Consider the following 10,100-nt stretch of genomic DNA (forward strand, 5'->3'; position numbering starts at 1 on the left):
AATCTCCTTATATTTGTGCTTATGCAGGGTGTCCATATGCGTAGGCTGGGCACATTTGTGTACGTCCATGCGCGTGACTGACAGACTGAGTGAAAGGGAGACAAGAGGACTGCCGGGCGGATTAGGAACTGCGAGCTGGATACAATATTGTAATTGTAAAAGATCAACGGTGGTTGTGCGTAAATAGCTAATGATCGAACAGTGGAAGAAATGCATGGCTTTTACTCTAGAACTGTGATTTATCAGTTGGAGTTTAACTTGAGTGAAGATGGTGGGTCAATAGCAAAACAGTACCATGACTTCTGCAACCAAAGCCACATGACCGCGCAACCATCACCAAGGCGTGCTTGAGCTACATTTTTTCCCCCTCCCTTTGAGAAAGTTCTTATCTGTATAATAATTGGCAATTTGTCAATACACATAAGTATCCCACCTACAAGACTGGTGCAATATCGTAAAACCAATCATTTGTTGCATTGGTACCCAATCTTGAAGAAGTAGTTATCCACTAAAGTCACTTCAGATACCATTCTTTTAGACCATGATAAATCAATTCTTATAGTTCGTTATTGTTCGAGATGAACTTAAATCCTGTTCATATAATGCATGAATAGAGTTTGAATATTAAGTATTTGATTTGATTTGACTCGTTAAAAACTTTACTTCAGACACCTTTCTTTTTAGACAATAATGGTAAATAGATCCTTTTGGATTTAAGTTCTCAGGGATCAAGATTCAAGGAAATCATACTCAAGTCCAAGATAATGGAGTAACTATTGGAAATATATCTTTGGCTAATTTTGAATATGATACCACATCGATTAATTAAGGGAATGTTATACTTTAAATGGAGGTAAAATCATTTGTTTTGATTGATATATTCACCCCTTGAAGACAAGGTAAGAGGTTTCTCTAAACCTCTACTCAACATACAAGGTTACTAAGTACAAGAGATTATTACATTTGAAACTCTAAGATGTACATGCAATTTCTTTCTCCCAATTTTAACAAGTGAAGAAGTTCCTTTTCACACACAGAAACATTAAAAGCTCTCCCCATTATTAGTAGTGAAAATCAGAAACTACCCATTCAACCAACATAACCAAAATCAATAAATAGTTGAGAACATTGGGTATGCGGGGATGACCTCTTATGCTCTGTAAAGGTTAAAAGATTGAAAATAAATAAATAAATAAATAAATGTTCAAAGAGGAACAAGATTCACGTAGGGGATGGTCGGGTTGAAATTGGTGATAAATTGAAAAAAACTGTAAAAAGAAGTTTTTGATTTTAAAATCTCTCGTATAAAAAACAAATCTTAGTATCCGCCACAAATGGCCCATGGACCTGCGGAACGTAATTTGTGAGGACCTCTCTGTGCAACCTTTAACTCTTGAGTAACTGGCCCAAGATCATTTTTTGCTTGAGCAATCGCAATCCGTGGTCATATATCGTCTCGTACGGCCCATGTACAATTTGATTTGGGCTCAAGTGTTTTAGGTTTGTCCGCTTTTCTTTCCAGGTGAACCTATGGGAAATACACAGCCCAAAAAAAAAAAAAAAAAAAATCCGTGGCGAAATGCCAACCAATTGTCCTCTCAAAATTATATGGTCGAAGTCTCGAAGATAAAGAAAAAAAAAAAAAAGAAAAATGAAGAAAGCAAAACATCCACGTAAGATTTAGAACCATTCAAAGTTCCAAATACTCTCAAATCTTAATGCCCCACCTCTTTTCTTCCATGTCATGAATATTTCGCACTCTCAATTTCGTTTGTAAATCCACAAACAGAAAAATAATAATTCCCTGAAAATGGCACTCTCTTCAAGCTCTTTGCTTCCAATGAAATCATTTACCATCCCTTCACCTTCTTGTGCTTACAGATGCTTCTTTCCTCAGCAATCTGCTCTCAGGCCCTTGAAGGTAATCTGTCAACTTGACCAACAAGGAAAAAATGCCACAGGTTTGTAATATTTCGGTTACCCTTTTCTGTTGATTCACTAAATTAATTAAGTGCATATAGTAATAAAGACTGATAGAATTTCATTCCAGCACAAGACTTGGGTTCATTTTTACCAACACCGTTGATGGTGCAGAACCTAAGTGGAGAAAGCTGGTTTCAACTGCACTGGCTGCGGCTGCTGTTGTGACATTTAGCACCAACCTGTCTGCCTTGGCTGATCTCAACAAATACGAGGCAGAAACTCGTGGCGAGTTTGGGATTGGTTCAGCTGCTCAATTTGGCTCTGCAGACCTCAAGTCAGTTCCTTTTAACATATTCTGATTTTACTTGACAAGTGATGCTTGAAATTGATTTACGAATTCTGGGATTGTTCTGGTTTGCAGAAAAGCGGTCCATGTAAACGAGAACTTCAGGTAACTACTTTATTCATCATGGAACTTGAATTTAGGCTACAAATAAAAAGATGCAAGTCTTGTATGTTGATCTTCTGATAACTGTGTAGTTATCAGAACTGTTAAGCTATGTCATCCCTAATAGTAGGCAAGCTTTCTGATGCTTAAATTGTTATATTGTCTGAGACAGAAGAGCCAATTTCACAGCTGCTGACATGAGGGAATCAAATTTTAGTGGTTCAACTTTCAATGGTGCGTACCTCGAGAAGGCTGTTGCATACAAGGCAAATTTCACAGGTACATGTCCAGACCTTGACCTTGTTTAGAGAATGCCCAATACACACATTCACATAGGCAAATGCCGAACCAGGTTCAGTGTCTAACAATAATCTTATATCTGCGAGATGTGATGCGCCTTAATAAAATAAGAGAAACCTTAAAAGGATTACACAGAGTACCCAACTCGTATATACATAAAGATGTATGCCTAATACATTGTAGCACCCATGCTTCTTCATCAAATGCGACACACCTTCAGAGAATCCTTTTAAGTGATATAGATGGAACTAATCCAATCATACTACCTAATCCGAATTAAAGCATTTTCTTTGTTTTTTTAGAACCTTTTCTTCTTGGTGATTTCCAAGGACATCTACTTGCAGCCATCAGTGCCTGCACAATAATCCTATTCTCCACACCTTCTGAGCCTGAACGCTGTCCTTGACATAATCTGGTGCCTGAACCTTGTCCTCGTGCATCCTCGCTAGGGCCAATCACTTCAGTGATTTCATGTTCTTGAATCCCCGGACTTGTTGGTGCAGCCATAAATCCTAGCACAAAAACCCTATGCTTCCCTTCTTCTGAGCCAATCATCTCAGTAATTTCAAGTTTGTGAATCCCTGATTGACTGTACCTTGATTCTAGAGGTTCCTCCTGATCAGAATCAAATGCAAAATGTGAAACCTGCCTGTCAAGTTTCCCATGACCTGTCAGGGGCGGTGGACAAATTTCAAACGGTTCTTCCTCATCCTCTGAAACACAAGCAACATTGAACTGCCTATCTCCTCCATTTATCCGTTTGAATGCATCTGGAAATTCACGAACAACAGAAACTTTGCGTCTTTTTGGCAACATCGCGGAACACAGCACCAAATTAGTTTGCTTGTCCTTCGGCTCAAGAACAGCTCCATCAACCAGCATAGCTTTCTCTTTCAACCACTGCAATTCTGAGTCTTCAAATTGACCAATAAAACAAGCCTCAAGCCCATCTCCAAATTTTGATTTGGTCTCTTCTGAACGTTCATTTTGGCTGATGATCCTACCATGTTCAAACTCTAGCTCACTTATTGGGATCACGGATTCTAAATTCAACTGTAGAGCTTCTTCCTTATCAGGGAAGGCCTGTGGTTGCTCACCATCAAATTCCAAATCATGAGATAAGAGGCCAAGTTTTATATTAGATTCTGCAACCAACACCTGAGGTTCCTTCTTATCAGGAGAAACCAATGGTGCCTCCTGCCCAAATCCCAAACTACAAGACAGCTGATCGCGTCCTATCTCAGCTCCACTTCTAAAAAGCTCAATGATATTCTCTAACGGTTCAATATTATCCTCTAAATCCGAGGCAGTATCCTTCTTCTGATTTTCACTCCCAGTGGTTTTCTTTGGAAAATCCTTTTCTCCTTTCAGTTGCAAGAAGGCATCAGGAAAATCCCGAACTACCGATACTCTACGCCTTTTAGGTAAAGGATTAGGACTTATCACTGATTCACTCGTCTTGATCATTCGATGATCATAATCTACTCCTTCTACCTTAACATTTTCATTAAACAGCCCATCTGCAACCTTTACTGAGTTTGTAGCATTACAGGTTTCTTGCTCAGATTTATGATCAATCTCCGTACCCAATTGGCAAAACTCCAGCGGAAAATCACGTTTGCAAGACAATTTTCTTTTCTTGAACTTGGGAGATAAAACACAAGAGGATGGAGAAAATTCAATCTTTTGTGAACCATCATCCTTAACTGATGGAACCAATTCCAAATCCTCCATATTCTTGTTGAAAGATCAATGCTTAACGTATTATCAATACCAGTTAGAGGGTTGGTATCAGATTGTAGAGTTGTTAATGAGGGTTCCAAGAATAGGAAGATTGGAATGCAAAAGAACTGTAGGGAAATAAAACAACTGTTTAAATGATGATGAAATTAAAGGGCTATTTTGCAATTCTGACCTGTATTTGGTGGAGAAGGGTTTCGCCTGATGAAATTAATGTCTGGGTGTTCTGAAGTTTGAGATTTCGAGAAATCATGGAATAAGGCGGTGGTGCGGCGAAGGAGGGAACAGGGTTCAAGTAGCGGAGGAGGATTGGGGCTTCGGGGCAAAAGAAGAAAACTGAAAATGATCCATTTTGGCATTTTGGGCCTAACGAAAAAAGGTGGCTTTTCGATTATGAAAATTGCATTGAGTCCATCCATCAATCAATGCATTTTGGGCCAAGGAAAAGATGTAGTGTAAAATAGGACAATTGTCGGGAGAGGAACAATGGAGGAATGATTTGTTTTTCCTTTTTTCTCTACACGTAAGTGGAACAATTTCTTCAATAGTTGATACTTAAAGTTGATAAAAAAAAAAAGAGTGATTAAGCCAGCCGTGATCAGCTTCTATGATGGAAGATCATAAGTTAATAAAATTATTCTGTCATCGAAGAAAATATATTATATTAAAACATTCTTTGACAATGGAATGGATGACCATTGATTCGTTAGTTTATGGTCCAATTCCAATATGAAATTTAAGTGGCTAATTATCTGTATTTATTTGTTCATCCATTACAACTGTTATAAATGGTGAGATTAACATTTTTTTCTAATTTTTACTTAAAAAAAATGTTTTGTCTAACTTTATTTATTTTTTTCACAAAATAATGTCACAATAATGTTCTTTGTTCTTTTTCAACAATAATCGTAATTTGAAGGAAAACTTTGTGGCTCCTTATTATATGACAATCGGGAAGAATGCTGATATACGCAATATTATGCGCTTTATTAAATGAAAACAATTGTGGCAAATTGGACCTTGAAATGAAAATGTTGCATCCATTAAGCCCCTCAATATGGAAATCTTTATTTTTTGGTCCCTCTAATGTGAGAGTTTGCTGCTGTGTTGCTCCTCCTATTTAGAAATGAATTAAAAACAATTTCAGGAATTAGAGTACATTGGATGTGTACAAAAGACTAGCAAAATTGAGAAAACCAAAGGGCTCAATTTTCATGTACAACTGAGATTAATTTGAGCTAATCCTACTTAGCTTAAGTGGAAAGATTTTTTGGTAATCACTCGCGTGCACAATATGTCTATAATTTTGAACATGACACTTTATGAATAATGCCTTGATTGTATACTTGCTTCAAATTTTGGAACAAAATTTTCATTACTCCGGGTTTTCTCTGTTCATTTAACAGGTGCAGATTTAAGTGACACCTTGATGGATCGAATGGTAAGCCCATCAGTATTTCTTAAGCTCCATAGCCATTTCAATGAAAAGACTCAAGTCTTCATTGTATTAATTTCCATTTCAATATGACATTAATATGCTTTCAAGTTTTGAGGTGCTGATTATCCCTGCAGGTTCTTAATGAGGCAAATTTCACCAATGCAATCCTGGCTAGATCAGTTCTCACCCGCAGTGATCTTGGGGGTGCTACTATTGAGGGTGCTGACTTTAGTGATGCAGTGATAGACCTTCCCCAAAAACAGGTATTCTTGATGTTCTCTTGATCATCTGTTAAGTGTCGGAAACCCCTGAACTCATTCCCAGGATTAGTTCGTTATATAAGTTTCATTCTGCAAAAGCTTTGAATGAGGGAAAACTTCTTAATAGAACAGCGTAGCAAAGTTTCACTGAGTCCTGCAATCTACATTTATGATCAATTGAAAAGTTAAAATGGTAAAATTTCTATGTCAAGATTGAGCCCAGAAACTGTATACTTGCTGGTCATTCTTGAAGCCTACCAGCTGGGGACAGTCTACATTTTTTATACGTTTGCCAAATTAGAACTGCCTGTCTGCCTGCTGTTTCATGACATTTTGTGCTTGTTCGTCAACAGACCCTCAATTTCTGAGAGCAATCTGTCAGAATAAATTATTTATATGAAATTATGGAAATAAGATGTGCGAATTCTTCCGTTAGCTTAGTTAAATATACTCATTATTCGTATTTACAAGCTGGAAACCTAAAAAAGAATCTGTTAAGGGGGATACAGTTGCTTTTGTGAAATATCTCAGTCTTTCTAGTTGTGGAATTTAGGCATGTATACTGTTTTTGGCTTGATTTCTCCTTGTGTTTTTCTCTATGCTCGTATGCTATCTTTCTTTGTAACATCTAATTTTATTTACGTTGATTTGGAGGCTCTTTGCAAATATGCAAGTGGCACAAATCCTATAACAGGGATAAGTACCAGAAAAAGTCTAGGTTGTGGAAACAGTCGAAGAAACGCCTACGGTTCCCCTTCTTCACCTCTCCTTAGTGCTCCGCCAAAGAAATTGCTTGACCGTGATGGATATTGTGATCCAACCACCGGCCTTTGTGATGCAAATTAATTAGTCACTCAGAACAAATTTTTGCTGATTCTTGAGCTTATCAAGAATCAACTTTGCCTGAGCATCACTACCCCCCAAGTTTGATGACATTCTAGACACCTCAAAGATTTCACAAGCAGACTTGATACCTTATTGCTAACGTGTTTATGTTTCTTGTGATGAGTTTATTGACTTATTTACTCGTAGTTGGCATTATAATGAGAAACAGCTAGCAATTTTGAGAAGATAAGCATGTGTGAAATATGCATGGCCTTGCAATTGATCAGACATTCTGTAAGTTGCAGGCATAATTATCTCCAAAGCACACTCTTTTGTCATTTCTTATCAGAGTACTGCATGCATCAGAACTTCTTTGAGAATATGCTCAAATTTTCCTTCTCCCAACTCTCATACTTGGACCAAGGAAAAATTCAGAGATTAATTACTCTCAAAACAATAAAATGCATGCATAAATGTAGGACTCATCAATCTGAACACTAATATTTCCATTGGCCTATCGATTCGTAGTTTAGAGCTTTAGATCACTTCAGGTTCATGAGACGAGTTTTGTTTCAATAATATCAATAACAGATGAACATCAGAATATCATGGTATTGAACTAGCTTAACAAGTCGTGGAAGTTACTTTAACATTCATGTTTTACCGTCGAACATGGAGACCAGAACATCAGAAGCATTTACTAGACAAGCTAAACCGTGATAAAAAAAAAAATTCATTGACTTGGGCTGATCAAAGTTTTTTGGTTTTTTTTTTAAGCAATGGGCTGATCATTAAAGTTGAAGAAAGCACTCATCACACAATTGGCGATGTTCAACTAAGAGTCTAAAACAAGCTTTGTAGTTTCTTCATAAGATTGTCCTGTATTGTGTCATTATTGTTTGAGCGTGATCATGCAAATGCTTTTACCTGAGTAGTTGTCACAGCATATTTGCTCTTGCTTTCTTTTGCTTAATTCCAGCGAACAAGAGGTGAAGTCTAAATTGAAAACAAGCGTTGTTAACCAGCCTCCGATGGGTACTTGCTTAACACTCGATAAAAAAAAAAAAGGACATAATAAGTGGATGGATTTAAATAAAAATAACTATAATTCACTTTAGCTTGGTCTTAAAACTGTATAGTAATTGTTCTGCAGATTTTCTGCTTGCGTATGTATTATAAGACATGGTTTCATTTCATCTGAAAACCCTAACCTTTCTGCTGTGCTTTCTTCTCCCGCTTCAGTATGAGATTAATTGCACCAAAGCAGATTGGGGAACTTCCATGTGGAAAATCCCACCATATCTTTTTGCCCAACTTCTGAAGTTCCATTTAACAGTACTCTACCAAACCAAATCATGAAAAATCCTTTTATGTTCATTTAAATTGATCCATAAAAGTATCAGACAATATAGCTGTCACAACATTCCTAGTTCAAATGGCTCGGTACCATGGTTGTACTTTCTTGATGTGGTAGTCATCAATTTGCCATCTCTAGAGTACTGCAAAGCATTATGGTTAAGAAATGTGGTCCCAATCATTTGGAGTTTGATGAATTTGTGAGCTTTGAAAGGCTTAATTATGCCACAGGGCATCAATTGAAGTAATCATTAGGCCTGCAATCCTAATCCTTTTCATATTCCTCCTTATCCCCACCTCAAGGGCTCCTCCTGATTTTTAGTGCTAGAAAACATTGAACGGAAGATAATAACTGTTTCATTCACCTGCATAAATGTGCAAAATGTATTGGCAACCCAAATAAAAAAAAATAAAAAATTGTACTCGTAGGGAATGGATATCAAGTGTTTAGCTTGAGGTTAATTCATTAACAAAAGGCAGCTTCTTCATGTAATATCTTCTAGTGCATCTCCTGGAAGGTTTATGACAATTTCAATTTGCACCTCTTTTGTTTCATAAATTACATCTACATCTCCTAGTTTGTGGTAGTTTGTGGTTTCATGTAGCAAAGGTTGTGAAGGTCAAAATATTTCAAGTAATTAACAACCCGCTTGGACTTCCCCTCTCCATTAGTACTGTTTGATCTTTAGAATATTAAACAAAGGACACTAGCTCACAGGCTCTCGTCAATTGGTGTAGAATAGAAATTTTAAGAAACATTAAGAAAATTTAACAGAATCTAAAAACAAGCAAGAATTAACAACACACCTAGAGAGTTGTTATACACATTATGAAAGAAAAGTGTAAGTGATCATAGCAAAAATTCCATTTGTAACCGCACTTGCAAAATATCAAATCAATTGTGCCCGACTCAATTCAACACCATTACTGTAGAGCTTATTAATTTGTAGAGCTTATTAATTTATGTCACTGCCAAGGGAGGTAAACGTAATTAAACTTGAAGGGAACCTTGATTTTTAAAGTTATCCATTTTTGTTGGTAGCATTAAACGTTTGTAGCTGTCTTTGGAGGTGATATTATTGACACTTCCAAATTACCCTCTCACAGTACTCTTGGACGGTATTTTATTCAATGCGTAAATTAAATTGTAAGAGACAAATTTGAGAGTGTGAATACTACTTCCGGTCTTACTATCGATGTGGCATGTGTTTCTTTGCTATTTTGTTGGACAGCCTTGTTTGGATTGCTATCTCTTACCGTAAAATTTTTAGATTTTTATGAAAAGATTTCTTTTCATATTTTTAATCATTTTTTATGTTACATATATATCATATTTTATAAAATGTGTTCTAGTAATATTTTTTTAAAAAATTTTTCGAAGAATTCAATCCAATCGGGCTCCAAGTCTTGCACATAGTTAGAAGGGATAAGCAAGAAGCATATGATGTGTCAACCTGCAAGTCAAGGCTCGTAGCTAGCCATAGCTCTAATGATTAAAGAATTCAATCAAATTGCTTCGTCTTTACTTGTTGAATTCTCATAGATAAAGTGTGCACCAGCAATTCCCCAACACAGAAACTGCTGTCCCCGTTGTGGACTCCTCTCAAGAGTTTCCCATCAGCCATTGTGCCCTCTTTTCTTGTCAAGTCTATTTCCACAATTATCATCGCTTTTGTGTCAAAACTTTTTTACTGCTCATAAAACATATCCACTTTACTACCAGTTTAGTCGTATTTCCTAACAACATAAAAGAAAAAAGAGGATACTCCAACCATATACGGACAAGTATATACTGGATGACATTGTAATG

General features: G+C 36.7%; 1 protein-coding gene across 1 annotated transcript; it reads left to right on the plus strand.

The window, feature by feature from the left end:
• Positions 1-1,719: 1,719 nt before the first annotated feature.
• LOC113702695 (thylakoid lumenal protein TL20.3, chloroplastic) lies at positions 1,720-7,117 on the plus strand. Its single transcript, XM_027223822.2, has 7 exons — positions 1,720-1,961; positions 2,095-2,257; positions 2,345-2,374; positions 2,544-2,650; positions 5,818-5,852; positions 5,984-6,112; positions 6,764-7,117. The coding sequence occupies exons 1-7, from the start codon at positions 1,811-1,813 to the stop codon at positions 6,953-6,955; spliced, it is 807 nt and encodes a 268-aa protein (XP_027079623.1). The 5' UTR covers positions 1,720-1,810; the 3' UTR covers positions 6,956-7,117.
• The last annotated feature ends 2,983 nt before the right edge of the window (positions 7,118-10,100 follow it).

Source organism: Coffea arabica, chromosome 8e, assembly GCF_036785885.1.
Source record: "Coffea arabica cultivar ET-39 chromosome 8e, Coffea Arabica ET-39 HiFi, whole genome shotgun sequence".
NCBI lineage: Eukaryota > Viridiplantae > Streptophyta > Magnoliopsida > Gentianales > Rubiaceae > Coffea > Coffea arabica.

Coding starts and splice junctions, on each gene's coding strand:
- LOC113702695 (XM_027223822.2), top strand. CDS start 1,811: ATGGCACTCTCTTCAAGCTCTTTGCTTCCAATGAAATCATTTACCATC. Junction 2,651..5,817: donor ATACAAGGCAAATTTCACAG/GTACATGTCCAG, acceptor TTCATTTAACAG/GTGCAGATTTAAGTGACACC. Junction 5,853..5,983: donor ACACCTTGATGGATCGAATG/GTAAGCCCATCA, acceptor TTATCCCTGCAG/GTTCTTAATGAGGCAAATTT.